The 19,864-nt window shown below is 38.1% G+C and overlaps 1 protein-coding gene across 3 annotated transcripts in view; it reads right to left on the bottom strand.

Moving 5' to 3' along the window:
* The window catches only part of SMCHD1 (structural maintenance of chromosomes flexible hinge domain containing 1), a 141,362-nt gene that overhangs the window by 109,302 nt on the left and 12,196 nt on the right, over positions 1-19,864 (bottom strand). For 2 of the 3 annotated variants that reach the window (XR_004677641.1, XM_034996034.1), the window contains exons 4-5: positions 17,268-17,350; positions 16,493-16,623 (exon numbers count right to left, since the gene is read on the bottom strand). Coding sequence is in view for 2 of the 3 variants with exons in the window: in XM_034996034.1 (XP_034851925.1) it covers positions 16,493-16,623; positions 17,268-17,350 (214 nt within the window). In the remaining variant the exon portion in view is untranslated. Of the gene's footprint in view, positions 1-16,492; positions 16,624-17,267; positions 17,351-17,439; positions 19,792-19,864 lie in introns of those variants that run through there. The other variant, XM_034996035.1, reaches the window with a different exon arrangement.

Here is a 19,864-nt window from a genome sequence, read left to right as displayed (position 1 = left end):
ATAGTAAACATAATGCAAATACACTAAATAAAATTGGGAGAGTGACCCATAAAAAAAGTGACTCAACTATATATCGTTTACAAGAAACTCATTTCAAATATAATGATACAAGTAGGTTAAAAGAAAATAGATGAGGGGCGCCTGGGTGGCTCAGTCGTTGAGCTTCTGCCTTCAGGTTGGGTCGTGATCCCAGAGTCCTGGGACCGAGCCCTGCATCCGGCTCCCTGCTCCACAGGAAGCCTGCTTCTCCCTCTCCCACTCCCCTTGCTTAAAAAAAAAAAAAAAAAAAAAAAAAAAACATGAGAAAAGACATACCAGGCAAACATGAATGAAAAGAATGGCTGACGAATATCACAGAAAATACACTTCAGAGCAAGAAAATTACCAGGGACAGAAGAGTATTATTACATAATGATAAAAGGATGCACTTACCAAGAATGCATAAAAATTCTGTGTATACACAAAATAACACAAGTTCAAAATATACAAAGCAAAAATCCAGAGAACTGAAAAAAGAAATAAACAAACCTGCAAATAAGTGGGGAACTTCAATATCCCTATCTTAGTCACCATCACACAGAAAACCAGCAAGGATATAAAAAAACTAAATAATATCATCAACCAATGGAATCAAACTGACATTTACAGAACACTCCTCCCAACAACAGCAGAATACAGATTCTTTTCAAGAACACATAGAAAATTCCCCAAAACAGATCATATTCTGGAGCACAAAACAAATCTTGACAAATTTAAAAGAGTATATATAGAGTATGTTCTCTGACAATAAAACCAAACTAGACATCAATATAAAGACAAGAGGAAAATATGTTAAGAACACTTGGAAACTGAATAACACATTCCTAAAACAATCTATGGATCAAAGAACAAGTTGCAAAGGAAATAAAAAATACACCACACTGTAGGAATATGAATATATAGCATTATCAAAACTTGGGATGTAGTGAAAGTAGTTCTTAAAAGAGTATTTATAGGGGCGCCTGGGTGGCTCAATTGGTTAAGTGTCTAACTCTTGATTTGGGCTCCAGTCATATCTAAGGGTTGTGAAATCAAGCCCTATGTCAGGTTCCACAAGTGGGCATGGAGCTTGCTTAAGATTCTCTCTCTTTCCCTCCCTCTCCCTCTGTCCCTCCCCTACCTCCCTCTCCAAAAAAATAATGAGAGAAAAAGAAAATTTATAGCACAAAATATTCATCTTAGATTATTGATCTGAGACTTGTCTAAGATTCTACAGCTCAAGATGCTACAAAAAAAAAAAAAAAAAGGAAAATAAATCCAAAGCAAGGACATAAAGAGCAGGAAATCAAAGAATTTGAAACCAGAAAAAAAAAATTTATCAAAGCAAACATTGTTTCTTTGAAAGCATTACCAACAACTATATGCTAATAAACTTGAAAATTTAATGAAATGGACTAACACTCCAAGTAAAGTATAATTTACCAAAACTAAGTCAATAGTAATAGCATATTCTTATAACTCTATGAACAAAATCAAAGTAATAGTTAAAAATTCCTTATACATGGGCGCCTGGGTGGCTCAGTCGTTAAGGGTCTGCCTTCGGCTCAGGTCATGATCTCAGGGTCCTGGGATAGAGCCCCGCATCAGGCTCCCTGCTCTGCAGGAAGCCTGCTTCTCCCTCTCCCACTCCCCCGCTTGTGTTCCCTCTCTCGCTATGTCTCTGTCAAATAAATAAATATCTTAAAAAAAAAAAATTCCTTCTGCAAGAAGCTTAACAGACCCAAATGGCTTCCAAAGTGAGTTTTAAAACTCAAACTTTAAAAAAAACACCCAAACTTTCATAAGTGATGGATGTATGAATAAACAAATATAATCTCTCTAGAAAACAATTTGCTAGGGCACCTGGGTGGCTTAGTCAGTTAAGCATCTGACTTAGGCTCAGGTCATGATCCTGAAGTCCCAGGATCAAGCCCCACATCGGGCTCCCTGCTCGGCAGGGAGTCTGCTTCTCCCTCTCCCTCTGTTCCTACCCCACCCCATCTCGTGCACTCTCTCTTGCTCACCCACTCTCTCTCAAATAAATGAATAAAATTTAAAACAACAACAATTTGACATTACCTTGTATATTGGAACTTTCATCTTTACAACCCACAAGTTCCCTTCTAGGTACCTAAGAACTTACGTAGATTTGGACTAACAAACATACATAACACCGTATAACAGCACACACACACATGCACACACAATTATACAACTTATAAGACAGTACTAATCATAATGCTAAATATGGTAGGGGAAGCCAAATGCCCACTGAATGGAGCATGGATATAGTATGATTTCTTTTAAATATACACAAAAGAGTATTTTACAGTTATGAAAAAAAATAAACTACAGACCCACACAAAGTTGAAATCTTAGTAACCTAATATTAAGTGAAAATACAAGGCCGTTGTAGAACTACAAATAGTATGATTATCGTTTGCAGCATCAGAAAATAAGCAAAATTAGATTTTTTAAAAATAGGGAAATAGGGAAGCCTGGGTGGTTCAGTCGGTTGAGTGTCTGCCTTTGGCTCAGGTCATAATCCCACAGTACTGGGACAGAGTCCAGCATCGGGCTTCTTGCTCAGCGAGGAGCCTGCTTCTCCCTCTGCCACTCCCCCTGCTTGTGTGTTTTCTCTCTGACAAATAAATAAATAAAATCTTAAAAAAAAATAAGGAAATAAAAACAATTCAAGATAGTGATTAGCTTTGATGGGGGGAGAAAACAAGGGAGGAGCACACAGATGTATGTTACAGAAAATGTGCTACTTACTGGTTTGGGTGGTAAATTCTGGTTACTCAGCTAACTAAATTTTTCAATAAATAAACCTTAAAAAATATAATGCCTGAATTGATGAACTGTTATAAACCAAAAATTATAATTAATCAAATTCTATGAACCTAGTGTCTATTAAGAAAAATAAGAAGTAAATGGGTTTAGGGCACCTGGCTGAACCACACAACTCTTGTTCTTGAGGTTGTGTGTTCAAGCTCCAAATTGGGTGTAGAGATAACTTAAAAATAAATTAAAAAAAAAAAAAAGTAAATGGGTTCTAAGACTTTAATTACTATGCAATACTTCTAGGAAATAGGCTCAAAATACCCGACCCAAATACTATCTTAAAACATCTATGGGAAGTATACAAAAGTTTAGAGAGAGAGGAGCTCAGAGATAAAACAACACACACATACTTAAATATATTCAAAACTAAGAAATTCTGTTCAATGATAAGGAATGGACAAAGTCACCAGTAAGTAAGTCTCCCTTTCAAACCAAACCATCCATGCAAACCTAACCTAGGCAAAAACCCTATCATGGCAAATAAGGCTGAGAATACAAATTTCCAGTAGGTTTCAGACTTCTGTAATTAAGTCCAGAAAATTTCCTGTACTCACACTCAAGGGTTATATAAATACCCCTCATGAAGGTAAGGAAAAGAGGAAGATAATCTAAGACGTCAAGATAAACCTTGCACTGTAGAAGCAATCCTCTGGAGAATTTAGAAAGTCACCTGCCTCAGAAATAAATTCACATCACAGTCCAAAAGAATTTCAAAAAACATCTCAATCATATACTTGATACAATGAAAAATGACACTGTATCTTTCTGAAATAAGAGTATTCCATTAGAAGAGAGAAACAAAATCTGAAAAGAAATCACAAAAGGTGTTGAAAGTAAGAAAAAGAAACAGGAAGTGTAATCAAATTAGTAAAAGAAAATGAAAACAATGTAAGTGGTTGCCAGGAAACAGGGTAGAGTGACTACATACGTATATTTATATCTCACTGTCTCAAACCTACCAAAGGGAATAACCCCACAATAAAAGCTTTCCTCCAACAAACTGACAAATGGCCACAGATCCCTATTAGAGCTTCTGGAATAAATCTGTGTGACACAACAAAAATAACCAAATTAAAGTAGGAAGTCTAAATGTTACATACTCATTCTCTGAATTCAAATAACACAAATATCAAGGTAAACGAAAGCTCATCTTAATTCGCAGAAATATTAATTGCTAAGCAAGTTGAAAGTGCAGAAAGTAGCACTAATCCAACATACATCTGAATTATAACCACCCAGCAGACCTGTCATACTTCTTCCTTCTACAAAATAATTAAATGAACACACAGTATTACAATTATGTTCTAGGTATCTAATTTAACTTCTAAGGCAATGATTATAACAGAGCCTAAGTGATGATGAGCACATTTTCTAGATTCATGTAATGTTCTACATGTTGAGAGGTTTGGATAACACAGGTGAATGTGTATGTCAAAAATCAGTTAAGAGAGCGAGCACTTCCATAAAGGTAGAGTAAGGACCTATGAAAACCCGTTCACTGATAAAACCAATGACACCATCTGAAAACATTGTCAAAATCAACATTTTCAGAACTCTTAAGTGTTAACCAAAGGCTTGGAACAATCCAAGGAGTATTTATTCAAGATACCAGCTGAATCTCAGAACAGTGAGCTCTGTGATGTTTTAACATGCCCTATCCCATTTTCTTTTTTTTTTTTTAAAGATTTTATTTATTTATTTGAGACAGAATGAGAGACAGAGAGCATGAGAGGGAGGAGGGTCAGAGGGAGAAGCAGACTCCCTGCCGAGCAGGGAGCCCGATGCGGGACTCAATCCCGGGACTCCAGGATCATGACCTGAGCCAAAGGCAGTCGCTTAACCAACTGAGCCACCCAGGCGCCCTGCCCTATCCCATTTTCTTCTCACCAGCTTCACAGAAGCCTTGAAAACTGACAGCCCTGCAATCATGGTGAAAACCAGCCACCCCGGCAGGAGTCACTGGAGTGAATTTGGAGTTCCCTCAAAGCCCCTGTCATTATTAGATTTCTCTGCCAATCCCGAGGAACCTCCACCTGCAGGCTTTGTCTTTACTTGACCTAACTCAGAACTTGCTCTCTGTGAACCACTTTTTCTGGTGGGTCATTTGTCAAAAACAATCAGTGGCGGGGCGCCTGGGTGGCTCAGTTAGTTAAATGACTGCCTTCGGCTCGGGTCATGATCCCAGAGTCCTGGGATCGAGTCCCACATCGGGCTCCTGGCTCAGCGGGGAGCCTGCTTCTCCCTCTGACCCTCTCTCCTCTCATGTTCTCTCTCTCTCTCTCTCAAATAAATAAATAAATAAAATCTTAAAAAAAAAAATCAGTGGCAATTGTTTATGATCACAGCTGACTAAGGCAATGAAAACAATCAAGAGAAAATAAGAATCTGGCCAAAAACTTACTAGGAAAAGCTGGGGAATGAGAGGTCCATAGTGGTTTTTAAAAGCTCCAGCACTGGCTTAAGGGGAGGAAAGACAGCAGATGAACAGGAGACCTCGTTTCATATGGTCCCTTGAATTTAGCTAGATAACTATCAAATCATTCTGAACACCTATGAATTCAACCTCAGATATAAGAAAAGAATTGCTGAAACTCTACCAATAGAAAAGCAACCACTTTTTGCAAGGTAGTTAGTACAGAGAAGTGAATCTGAGGGGATATAGCTGAAGATAAATGGCAGGGGGAGGGAGCCTCCATAAGCCAGCTACCAGAAAGTGATTTGCCCCAGAGCACAAAATCGGAACCTTTAGAAATCTGCTCCAGTGAGAGACATCCCTGCCTGAAAGGTGCTCAGGTGGTGAAGTGGGGCAGAATTCTAGGTGGGACAGTGTGGTCTCAGGATCCCCAGGGTCACAGAAAGAATGGGGGTGCCTGAGCCGGCAGTTTCCAAGCACTGGAGGAGGGAAACTGGTTTCATTCAGCAAGGCTGGAAGGGGGCTCTCAGCTTGGTTTGCCATAAACTGTGCACAGCAGCATGACCCAGCAACAGCTCTCCCTGAGGAGGCCTCGCAGAGGGCAGAACCGTGGCGACGGTGGCTTATCCCTGAGGGTTTACTGAAAAGGGGGGACCAGAATCCTTCAGCTCTGGGGCTAGAGTAGAACACGGCCATTTTTATTTTCATCCTCTCAAGAGGCACAGAAAACCTTCAGGAAACAAAAGCCACACAGAGCAATGAGAAGCAGCTTACACTGAGCCAGGCCCCGTGGCAAGGGGCAGTACAACTCCACCCAAGCAAAGACACCTGAGAATCAGCCCAACAGGCCCCTCCCCCAGAAGACCAGCTGGAACAACAGGTGAACACCAAGTTTACAAAGCATACAGGCCTGCAAAACTCCAGCACTAGGGGAAAACAGTATATAGAATTCGAGGTTTTTTCTCATGATTCGTTTATCTTTCAGTATAAAATTTTTTTTTCCTATTCAACTAGTTTCTCATTTTATCAACTGTTTTTAAGTCTTTTTTTAACTTTCATTTTTCACATTTACATTTTATAGATATAATCTTCATTTTTTGGCTTCCTTTCACTGTATTCAATTTTATTTTTGTATACATATAAGTTTTTCTTTCTTTACAATTTTGGGATTTAGTGTCTTCTAACAAACAGATCAAATACACCCAGGACCAAGTGGATCACCATGGACAAAAACCTGGGAGATTATATTCTCTCTTCCCCAACTCCCTTTTCTTTCCTTTCCTTTTCTTTTTGGTTTCTGAACTCTTTGGATTTGTCTAGTATGTATTTCGCTTGGGTCATGGTTGACATATTTGATTTTGTTCTCTTGTTCATCTATTCTTCTTTGGGCAATATGACGAAAAAGAGGAGTTTCTAAAAAGAAGTAATACTCTCTGCCACATATCTAATGGATATATATAAGTAAAATGTCACAGATGGAATTCAGGAAAACGATTATGAAGTTACCAGCTGGGCTTGAAAAAAAAGCATAAAGACACTAGAGAATCTCTTAGTGCAGAAATAAAATCTAATCGGGCTGAAATTTAAAATGCTTTAACTGAGATGCAGTCTAAACTGGATGCTCTAACAGCTGGGGTAAATCAGGCAGAAGAGAGAGTAAGTGACACAGAAGACAAGTTGATGGAAAGGAAGGAAGCTGAGAAAAAGAGAAAAATGACAAATGAACCATGAGGGGAGGCTTCGAGAAATCAACAATACCATAAAGCAAAACAATATTAGAATTATTGGGGTCCCTGAGGAAGAAGAAAAGGGAGGGCAGAAGGTATATTAGAGGAAATCATAGGTAGGAACTTCCCTAATCTGGGGAAGGAAACAGGCATTCAAGTCCAAAGGTAGAGAGGACCCCTTTCAAAAATCAATAAAAACAGATCAACACCCTGACATATGAGTGAAGCTTGCAAATTTCAATGATAAAAAGAAAATCTTGAAAGCAGCTTGGGACAAGAGGTCCTTAACCTACAAGAGTAAAAACATAAGGCTGGCAGCAGACCTATCCACAGAGACCTGGCAAGCCAGAAAGGGCTGGCATGATATATTCAGGGTACTAAATGAGAAAAACATGCAGCCAAGAATATTTTATCGACCAAGGTTGTCATTCAGAATGGAAGAAGAGATAAAGAGCTTCCAGGACAAATAGAAACTAAAAGACTTTGTGACCACTAAACCAGCCCTGCAAGAAATATTAAGGGGGATCCTGTAAGCGAAGACAGAGCCCAAAAGTAACATAGACCAGAAAGAAACAGACAGTCTACAGAAACAGGGACTTTACAGGTTAATACAATGGCACTAAATTCTTATCTTTCAATCATTACTCTGAATGTAAATGGGGTAAATGCTCCAATCAAAAGACAGAGAGTATCAGATTGGATAAAAAAGCAAGACCCATCCATATGCTATCTACAAGAGACTCATTTTAGACCCAAAGACACCTCCAGATTGACAGTGAGGGGATGGAGAACCATATATCATGATAATGGACATCAAAAGAAAGCTGGGTAGCAATCTTCATATCAGACAAATTAGATTTTAAACCAAAGACTGTAGTAAGGGATGAAGAGGGACACTATAGCATGCTTAAAGGGTCTATCCAACAAGAAGATCTAACACATATAAATTTTTATGCTCCTAACTGGGAGCAGCCAATTATATAAACCAATTAATAACCGAATTAAAGAAACACACTGGGGCACCTAGGTGGTTCAGTCGTTAAGCGTCTGCCTTCAACTCAGGTCATGATCCCAGGGTCTTGGGACCGAGCTCCACATTGGGCTCCTCGCTCAGCAGGAAGCCTACTTCTCCCTCTCCCACTCCCCCTGCTTGTGTTCCCTCTACGCTATCTCTCTCTCTCTCTCTGTCAAAAAATAAATAAAATCTTTAAAAAAGATGAAAAAGAAACACTGATAATAATACAATAATAGTAGGGGACTCCCAACACCCCATTCACAGTAATGGACAGATTATCTAAGCAGAAGATCAATAAGGAAACAAGGGCTCTCAATGACACACTGGACCAGATGGACTTCACAGATACATACAGAGCCTTCCATCCTAAAGTAATAGAATACACATTCTTTGTGAGTGTACATGGAATATTCTCCAGAATGGATAACATACTGGGTCCCAAATCAGGTCTCAACCAATACCAAAAGACTGGGATTATTCCCTGCATATTTTCAGACCACAATGCTCTGAAACTTGAACTCAATCACAAGAAACATATAAACTACCAAAACTGAAACTGGAAGAAATAGAACACCTGAACAGACCCATAACCAGAAAGGAAATTAGAGCAGTAATCAAAAATCTCCCAAAAAACAACAAAGAGTCCAGGGCCAGATGGCTTCCCAGGGGAATTCTACCAAACATTTAAAAGAACTAATATCTATTCTTCTGAAGCTGTTTCAAAAAACGGAAATGGGGGGCGCCTGGGTGGCTCAGTCGTTAAGCGTCTGCCTTCGGCTCAGGTCATGGTCCCAGGGTCCTGGGATAGAGCCCCGCATCAGGCTCCCTGCTCCGCGGGAAGCCTGCTTCTCCCTCTCCCACTCCCCCTGCTTGTGTTCCCTCTCTCACTGTGTCTCTCTCTGCCAAATAAATAAATAAAATCTTTAAAAAAAAAAAAAAAAAAAGGAAATGGAAGGAAAACTTCCAAACTCATTCTATGAAGAGAGCATTACCTCGATCCCCAAACCAGACAAAGGTCCCATCAAAAAGGAGAATTACAGACCAATATCCCTGATGAACATGGATGCCAAAATTCTCAACAAGATACTAGCCAATAGGATCCAACAGTACATTAAAAGGATTATTCACCACGACCAAGTGGGATTTATTCCTGGGCTTCAAGGGGGGTTCAATATTCGCAAATCAATCAGCATGATAGATCACATTAATAAAAGAAAGAACAAGAACCATATGATCCTCTTAATTGATGCAGAAAATCCATTTGACAAAATACAGCATCCTTTCTTGTTTAAGAAAGGTGTAGGGATAGGAGGGAACATACCTCAATATCATAAAAGCCATCTACAAAAAGCCCACAACGAATTATCGTTGTCAATGGGGAAAAACTGGGCTTTCGCCCTAAGGTCAGAAACACGACAGCAATGCCCTCTCTCACCACTGTTGTTCAACATAGTACTGGAAGTCCTAGCCTCAGCAGTCAGACAACAAAAAGAAATAAATGGCATTCAAATTGGCAAAGAAATCGTCAAACTCTCTCTCTTCACAGATGACATACTTGATGTGGAAAAAACCCCAGAAGACTCCACCCCCAAATTGCTAGAACTCATACAGGAATTCAGCAATGTGGCAGTATATAAAATCAATGCACAGGAATCAGTTACACTTCTATATACTAACAAAGAGACAGAAGAAAGAGAAATTAAGGTATTGATCCCATTTACAACTGCACCAAAACCCATAAAATACCTAGGAATAAACCTAACCAAAGAGGTAAAGGATCTGTACTCTAAAAACTACAGAACACACAGGGGCGCCTGGGTGACTCAGTCGGTTAAGCGTCTGCCTTCAGCTCAGGTCATGATCCCAGTGTCCTGGGATCAAGTCCTGCATTGGGCTCCTTGCTCAGCAGGGAGACTGCTTCTCCCTCTGCCATGCTTGTGCTCACTCGCTCTGACAAATAAATAAAATCTTAAAAAAACCAAAAAAACCCCACAATGAGATACCACCTCACACCAGTCAGAATGGCTAAAATTAACAACTCAGGAAACAATACATGTTGACAAGGGCGTGGAGAAAGGGAACCCTCCTACACAGTTGGTGGGAATGCAGCCACTCTGGAAAACAGTATGGAGGTTCCTCAAGAAGTTAAAAATAGAGCTACCCTACAACCCAGCAATTGCACTACTAGATATTTACCCCAAAGATACAAATGTAGTGATCCAAAGGGGCACCTGTACCCCAATGTTCACAGCAGCTATGTACACAACAGCCAAACTGTGGAAAGAGCCGAGATTTCCATTGACAGATAAGTGAATAAAGAAGATGTGGTACATATATACAATGGAATATTACTCAGCCATTAGAAAGGATGACCACTTACCATTTACATCGAGGTGGATGGAACTGGAGGGTATTATGCTGAGCGAAATAAGTCAATCAAAGACAATTCTCATATGGTTTCACTCATATGTGGAATGTAAGAAACAGTGCAGAAAATCACAGGGGAAGGGAGGGAAAACTGAAAGGGAAGTCATCAGAGAGGGAGAAAAACCATGGGAGACTCTTAACTATAGGAAACTGAGGGTTGTTGGAGTGAAGGGGGTGGGAGGAATGGGGTAATTGTGTGATGGGCATTAAGGAGGGCACGTGATGTGATGATCACTGGGCATTATATGCAACTGACAAATTACTGAACACTACATGTGAAACTAATGATGTACTATATGTTGGCTAATTGAACTTAAAAGAATAAAAATAAAATAAAAGCTGCAGCATATTCATGAGAATAGAAAAGGTCACACTCACATGCAGGACTATATACATGCTCAAGAAAGCATTCAAAGGCCCTAATCTCTCATTTCTGGCTGACTTTGAGGTTCTGTGCAAGCAAGAAATGAAGACTAAGGCAGAGTTGTAAACTTCCTGCCAGAACATTAAAAACATACTCCAATATGGAAACAGATATGCATCCCTTGACAAAGCTGGGAAGACTTAATGGCTCCAGACATTTAGGGAAATGTCCAATCATTACCTGACCACTAAGCTACACAGAGATTTCAGTGCAACACAAGATAAAGAATACAGATGCTACAGGAGTGCCTGGATGGCTCAGTTGGTTAAGTGTCTGCCTTCAGCTCAGGTCATGATCCCAGGGTCCTGAGATCAAGCCCCACATCAAGCTCCCAGTCTGCTTCTCCCTCTCATTCTGCCCCTCCCCCACTCATGCATGCTTTCTCTAATAAAAAAAAATCTTAAAAAAAAATACTGATGTTACAAAATTAGTTTAGAGGGGTAAGTACACAACAACAAAAAACAGAAGCAACAAACAAGCCCTGGGTAGAGGGATGAATCTGATTCCCAGAGCTGCCACACTATATAAACTGTCTTATTCTCAACAACAACAAAAAATGAGCCATGACAAAAATTAAAGTACAGCCCACACACAGGAAAAATAGCAGTAAGTATAAATTGTCTCAGAGAAAGCCCAGACACTGGACTTACTAGACAAAAATTTAAATCAGGTATTTTATAATGTGTTCAATGAACAGAAATCATGAAGTAAATAATGAAGTATGAGAACAGTGTTTCATTAAATAGAGCACAAGAGATAGAATTAAAAAAAAAAAAAGAACCAAATGAAAGTTCTGCAATTTAAAGAAACAATAACTGAAAGGAAAAATTCAGTTAAGTGGCTCATGAGTAGATCTGATTTGGCAGAAGAAAGAATCAGTGAACTTAAAAAGCAGGTCAATTGAAAGTACTCAGTCTGAGGAACAAAAAGAAAAAAGAATGAAGAAAAATGAACAGAACCTCAGAGTCCTACAGGACACCATTAAGCATATCAGTATATGAATAGGAGCCATAGAAGGAGAGAAGATAAAGATTATTTGAAGAAATAGCCAAAAACTTCCCCAAATGTGATGAAAAACAATCTACAAATCCAAAAAGTTCACCCACCACTAAGTAGAACGAACTCAAAAAGACCCAAACCTAGACACATCAGTATCAAACTATTAAAAGCCAGACAAAAAGAATCTTGGGGGCGCCTGGGTGGCTCAGTCGTTAAGCGTCTGCCTTCGGCTCAGGTCATGGTCCCAGGGTCCTGGGATCGAGCCCCACATCGGGCTCCCTGCTCGGCAGGAAGCCTGCTTCTCCCTCTCCCACTCCTGCTGCTTGTGTTCCCTCTCTCGCTGTATCTCTCTGTGTCAAATAAATAAAAAAAAAAAGAATCTTGAAGGCAGACAGACAGAAGAGATTAGCCACACACAAGGGATACTCAGAAAGATTAACAGCTGATTCTTCATCAGAAACCGTGGAACCAGAGGCAGTAGGCTAACCTATTCAAAGTGTTAAAAAAGAAAAAAACCTATCAACCTTCAAAAATGAAGGAGATAAGGTTAAGACATTCCCAGATAAACAAAAACTGAAGGAATCTGTTGTTAGATGTGCCCAAAATAGTTACTAAAGACCATCCTTTTTACAATTCTTCTGATTTAAAACTGCATAAAGCCGTAACTATAAAACTATGTTGATGCAGTTACAATGTATAAAGATGTCATTTATATAAAAATAATAAAATGAAGGAGTGGGAGGGGAATGAAACCATACAGGAGCAAAGTTTTTGTATATTACTTACAGTAAACTGGCATTAATCCAAACTGGATTGTAAGAGGTTAATTTCTAATCTCTAGAAAAACAACTAAAAATTAGACTAACAACTATTTAAAGTATATTAGTGATTAGTAAGTGAGGAAGAGGGCGAGGGGACACAGAAATAACTACAGTGGGTAAAGGTTTCTATTGGAGTGATGAAAATGTTCTGCAATCAGTGGTGATGGCTGCACAACCTTATGACTATATTCAAAGCTACTGAACTGTACATTTTAATATGGTGAATTTTATGGTATATGAATTTTATGTCCATAAAAAATAAATTCAAAGAAGATTAGCTTATGACAGATGTGAGCATTTCACTGTGGTAAATTTTACCTCAAAACAACAACAACAACAAAGATAATGGTATCAATGCTTTAAGCATTAGGAGAAAGTTTACAGATATCTGTACTTTCTTTTGAATTAAAAAAAAAAAAAACCTGAACTGAAGATTAGTAGGATAGATAGATATATGGGAAAGCAATGGTCAATGGTAGAAAGCAGGTATGAGTATCTGGGTTTTCACGGTAGAACTTCAACTTTCCTGTAAGTTCAAAATGTTCATAAAATGTTGAGGAAAAGAACAGTGCTGAGGAAACATTCAGATCCAGGTTGTGGACCTTTCTGTAACTAGCGTGATCTCCACAAAAAAACAGTATCATTAAAGACACAAATGTGACACATTATTGTAGACTAAAGGAATCCAGAGAGACATGACAAATGGGGAAAAACCTGAATGTGGACATTATATATTTTGAATCAATGATAAATTTCTTGGGTGTGACAGTAGTATTATGGTTATGAGAATGTCCTTGTGAAGGAGATACATGCTACAGTATTTGGTAGTAAAATGTCATAAAGAATGTTAACTTACTTTCAAATGATTAGGAAGAGAATGTGTACATGCATCTAAAGAGAAGATAACAAATGTGACAAAATGTTAACTAATCAATCTAGGTGAAGGATGCATGCTTGCTAATATTGCTCTTTCAACTTGTTTAACTTTTTCAAAATAAAAAGGGTAGGAAGAAGGGTAGTACCAAGGTGAGAGTTATAAAGAATACTGGCAAATCAAAACTCTCACTTCATCTCCCTCTATTCTCCCCTTCCTATACCACACTTGTCTCCTTCCACTGTCCCAAACAAAACAAGCTGATCATAATTTCAGTGTGTCTTTGCTGGTGTTCTTTCTACTTGGAGTACTCTTCCCCCAGATCTCCGATCGGCTGTTTTCTTCTAATCATTCAAACCTCAACTTAAATGCAAACTCAAAGAGGCCCTCATCTACCTTAAGAGCTGCCCATCAGGTTCTAACATACTACCTGATATTTTCTTAACAGCAGTAATCTATACTTACAAATCTTTTTGTGTTTACTTGTTTTTCTCTCTACAACATAAGAGATGGGCCAAGAGAGTCAGCTGTTTTCTACTTTTAGGCTGTCCTCCTTTTCTTCCATAGCCTGTATCCTATGATATCCACCCTTGTATCCAGTAAAAACTTAACTGGAAACAATAAAGCAGCTGATAATTTTTTCTACAGGAGAAGCTAGGGGAGTGAGGGGGAACATCTGAAGTTAACAGAAATCAGAGTGGGTAGGTCAAGGGACTGATACTAGACTCAAAGATGGTATGAGTATAAAATAGCTACAACAGCTGATGGTTTTACTAATGTAATACCTAAAAACCTAGGACAAAAGCCAGCAACAGGTACCTTTTTATCAAAAATCAAACAAAATTTCCCTAACATTTAAGTTTAAAAGTTTATGTTGTGCTAAGACCTAGAGAAAAATCAGAGTCCATGTTCCATGAATACAGTTAAGATTTACTCTAACACTATAGATTCTACTTCCTTCTCTTCCATTTGATTTAAATAAATTTTTTCTAATCTTTTTGGCAATCTACCACCTAACAGTTCTATTGCATGCTAAATTCTATCCTTAGGCTATAAAAAACAGTGTTCTTTGCCTTCTCTGTGGATATTTTATAAATCCTTGAAGTGGCATGTACTCGTGAATATAATGAAAAAGAACGGCTGTAGAAAAGTCTGAGGCTAAGAATAAGAAAGTAGCAACTAAAATGATAGCTTATATAGCTTATATTTACTGATTGCTTACTATAGGCCAGACTCTTTCCTAAGGATTTTACACAATGTACTAACTCATTTGGTTCTCACAAAACCTTATGAGGTATTTATCCACATTTTACAGATATGTAAACTGAAACTCAGAGAAGCAAAATACCTTGACGAATGTCATACAACTAATTAAGGCTAGATTCAAACCAGGCCAAATGATTTCAGAGCCCTTCTTCATTATATTGCCTCTCACCATGACACTGTCTTTACAAATTTGATAAAAATTCTGCGGGTGCTGAAATTTCAGAAAGGCAAATGGGCTAACTATATTAGTTTTTAACATTGTTAAAATTCTTAAATTTGGGTGAATCTCCTTGATGTAACAAAGAGCAAACCAGGACATGAACAAGTATTACTTAATAAGAATACCAACAGATTCTTCCCAAGTATGTTACCTGAAGTACACGACATAGCTAAAAAGAGCAAAAGACTTGTGGGTCATAGCTCTAAGTAGAATTCAGTTAATATCCCAAAGACTTAAACCTTTATATCCCTGACAATTTCTACTATATTTTGTTTCCCCTACGGCATTCTCAGAGTATTTCTACAAGCATATTCTGATACAAAACTCCTGACTAGACTCTATTCCCTAACAGCTATGAATATTTTATAAAGCAGAGCCCCGATGGGCGTCTGGGTGTCTCAGTCAGTTGAGTGCCCAACTCTTGACTTTGGCTCAGGTCAGTCTCAGGGTTATGGGATCAAGCCCTGTGTCAGGCTCTGCACTCAGTAGGGAGTCAGCTTGTCCCTCTCCCTCTGCTCCTCCCCTCTACTCTCTCTCTCAAATAAATAAAATCTTTTCTTTTTTTTAAAGATTTTTGTTTATTTATTTGAGAGAGAGAGAGCACAAGCAAGGGGAGGGGCAGAAGGAGAGGGAGAAGCAGACTCCCTGCTGAGCAGGGAGCATGATGCAAGGCTTGATCCCAGGACCCCGAGATCATGACCTAAGCCGAAGGCAGATGCTTAACTGAGCCACCCATGTGCCCCTCAAATAAATAAAATCTTTAAAAAAAAAAAGAAAAAGAAAAAGAAAAAAGAAAACGCAGAGCCCTGAAAGCAGAGCAACAATGAGCTCAACAGAACAAATGTGGTTCATTAGATGCTTTGCGAGTGTCATCAGGTGATTGCTAAAGCTTAGTTTAAAACCATCCTCCTGGGGCGCCTGGGTGGCTCAGTCAGTTAAGCATCTGCCTTTGGCTCAGGTCATGATCCCGGGGTCCTGGGATCGAGCCCCACATCGGGCTTCCTGCTCAGCGGAGAGCCTACTTCTCCCTCTGCCCCTCACCCCACTCATGCTCTCTCTCCCCGTCTCTCAAATACATAAAAGCTTTAAAAAATAAGTAAATAAAACCATTCTACTGCTTTAGAGGCCACACAGCTCTCATCAAACTTTAGTAAGGAAAGGGGGAAGTTCCAAAGTATTTAAGATATCGTAATAACTCCTACATATCTTAGAAAATGCAAAAAGAATTCTGCAGTGGAAGGGCTTAATGTTATGTAGTTTTCACTATTTCTAAGCATTGATAATAAAAAATTATATTAAAAAATCTAAGTATATATGCTGATAACATACACACTGATAATGTCAAAAGCTCCAATGTACCATGTATAACTAAAGAACTATTAGAGTTCTTATCCTTATTAAAATTCCCAGCTACCCATCAAAAAAGTGAATAAGGTTTTCTAACCTTTCAAAGTCACCTTGCCTTGTAAATTTTGACAACCTATACACGGCCCAGTTGTTAAGCTGTTTAGAGGTCATTCCTCTTCCATTATCTATCACTGCAACGGCAGGTTTTCCTTGTGTTTCATCAAAAAGCTATGAAATAAGTTCAAAAAGACAGGAAAAGTCAATCAATATAAAAATATAAAAAGTTAAACATTAAAGAATTTAAATGGGCTCACTCATACACTGCTGGTAGAAGTGTAAATGTATTACAACTTATTAAAAGGTAAGGTCAGCTGTATAAATCAAAAAGGCCTTAGAATTCTTCATGTCCTTTAATCCAGAAATTCCATTTCTCAGAATTTAGCTTAAGGAACTAACTAGAGACATGTAAAGACCTATAAGGATGTTCATGCCAGCATTATTTACAATGGCAAAAATATAGAAAAAAATCTAAATCTTCAGTTAATAGACTACCTAATTTATAATATAACCAATAAGTGAAATAGTAGCAATGGAACATTATACTGCAGAATATTCGTGATACGGCAAATGGCTACAATGTACTGTCAAGGGAAAGTAGAAGATCACAAAAAAACAAAATGTACACTATGATCACACATACAGGTATACATATATGCATAGAAAAAAGAGCACATAAAAATTTTAACAATGAAGAGACATCAGATAATTATTTCTACTTTTAGTTTATCTTTATTTTCTAATTTTTCTACAATGAACTTGTAATATTTTTATAACGGGAAAAGTTAAATTTCTTTATAGTATTATTTTCTTACCAATTTGATCTGTATTCTTCTAATACCAGTGTTTCTAGACGTAGCAGACAATGAATTGTCAATTAATTCTGCAAGAGCAAATGCTGGAAGAGAATGAGAAGACATTACTGCTTAACTTTTCCCTCCCAAATACTTCATTTAAAAGTTCAAAGTAGAAGAAACTCTGAAGTACCTTAAGCCATCACTTTTATTTTCCAAAGAGCTAGAATTAAAGTATTATCCTGATCCTAATGATAATAATACATAATAAAGGCATCATCACCAATCACCACCAGCATTAAAAAGCAGTCATCAACCAGTACTTGTTAGGCACTATACGGCATGAATCAGCCAGCCATGATTCCTGGCTTCAAGGAGTTTATAATCTAAAGACAGACATACAGACATAGGAGACAAACAGAAGACCATAACCATAAAATCAAACACTAGTTTATGGTATGTAATACATCATGCACAAGTCAAAAGTAAACACATTTAGAGACGGGGCGCGGGTTGCAAATATAAAGCAACTATAAAAGGTCTATTAAGAATATTTAGATATAGAAATCTTATGATTAACAGCAACTTATCAAATGGCAGAACGTGTCTAACTGACACAGAACTGCTAATTATTTCCTACTACATGACCAACTTGATATTCAACTTATCACTGGCTCAGTATTATTAACGAGCATTCTTTCTTCAAGGTCACTACTCAAACTATTTCCCGCTTTTATTTCCTTAATTAAAAAAGGGGAACACACCAAATTTATGTCTCTTACTACCACTGAAGTGCAACCCAACTAACACTGTAATTAATCCACAGAGTAGCACCCCAGCAAGCATTCCACACTCTGAACACCAACAGGATGGCCATGTTTATAAACTAGAAAGAAGTTACCACAAATCGGATATAAGGATCTGGCCAATGGTATTAAGTCTAGAAAACAGAGAAGGAACACTGTAGGAAATGGGAGGCAAAAAAGAGGTAAGAGAAATTTGGAGGGAAGAAATGATTAGAATTTGGTATCTACTTAGATATAAAATTACAAAAAAGAAAGAAATCAATCCAAGATGGTTTTGAGTCTTTGACCAAATAGGATAGTCATATTTCTCATAAAGGGAAAATTTAGAGGGGAAGAAAGAAAACACTCTGTTTTCGATGCGATGCCCTACCACTCTATCAAAGCTCAATGAGTAGAGGTGTTCATAGGGAGCGAGAAGAGATACCAGGCTTCAGAGGATACAAACAGCCAGAGGTAAGGATTTCTGCTTCACTGATAGAATAGTTAAGATTTGGATCACCTCATTAAGAGAAAAGTATAAAAAAAAAAAAAAAGTAGCATGACTTGAAGAGGTATCCACCATTTGGTTAAGAATAACCAAAAGCAGCACTAATGGCAAATGAAACAAAAGCAGGGAAAGACCTAGGAATGTACTGTAAAATCACAGTAATCAAAGCAAGAGCTTAAACAGGGAGATTTTCTGCTTGTTCATGCAATGACAGCAGGAATGAAAACTAGTACAACCAATCTGGAAGGTAATCAACATATATCAAAAGTCTTAAAAATGAATGTACTTATTGACTCCATGATTACACATTTAGAAATCTATCCCCAGAGAAAGAAGTAAAGATTCATTCAATATGCAAATATTTAAACACTTACTATTTTCAGGCATTATTCCAGGAACAGAACAAAACAGATAAGAGTCCTATTCTTGTGGAGTTAACATTCTAGTTAGAAAGATGGAAAAATGATGAGAAAGATGGAAAATGAAATATAATCATAATCAACAATTCCTTAGCATGTTAGACAGTGGTAGATGTGATGGAGAAAAGAAAGAGCAGAAAAAAAGAGATCAAATAACAGTAAAGTCACAGAGGGAACACAGTTGCAATCTTAAATAGGGTGATCAAGGTTAATTTCTGTTGAGAAGGTAACAGATAAACAAGACTTGAAAGAGGTGAGGGAATGAGACAGGGGCTATCTGGGCAAAGAGGCAGAGGACCCTAAGCTGAGTATACAGCTGGTACTGGAGTGAAAAAGCAAAAAGGAAGAGTTGCAGAAACAAAGGCAGAGAGCAAGCAAAGCAGAGCTACAAAGGCCATATAATTATAAAGACTTTGGCTTTTATTCTCAGTGAAACGGGGAGCCATCAGTGTTTTCAGTAGAAAAGTGAACATCTGACTTCTCAAACCTTATGTGGACAGGCAAGAAAAGAGAGATAAATTAAGAGTCCACTATATAATCTAGGTGATGATTCCTCAAGATCAGGTTTTATTAACAGACGTGGTAAGAAATGGTCATTTCTATATAAATACTGAAGATAGTGCCAATCGGTTTTTCTTACAAACTGAAAGGTGTGAGACAAAAAAGAATCAATTTGATTTTTGGCCTAAGCAACTGAAAGAACAGAGCAATAATCAATTTGGGGAAATTATGTGTAGTTAGGATTCAGTGAACAGCTTAGGGTTCCCATCTTAAGATATGCGAGTGGAGATACCACACGGCAGTTGGACAGACAAAATTGGAATTCAGGCGGTAAGTCTGGCATTATTTTCAATATTTGACTAAAAATTACTTCTGGGGCACCTAGATGACTCAGTTAAGCACCTG

Source organism: Mirounga leonina, unplaced genomic scaffold, assembly GCF_011800145.1.
Source record: "Mirounga leonina isolate KUSES-001 unplaced genomic scaffold, KU_Mleo_1.0 Mir_93, whole genome shotgun sequence".
Taxonomy (NCBI): Eukaryota; Metazoa; Chordata; class Mammalia; order Carnivora; family Phocidae; genus Mirounga; species Mirounga leonina.
This window is presented reverse-complemented; position numbering and strand designations above follow the sequence as displayed.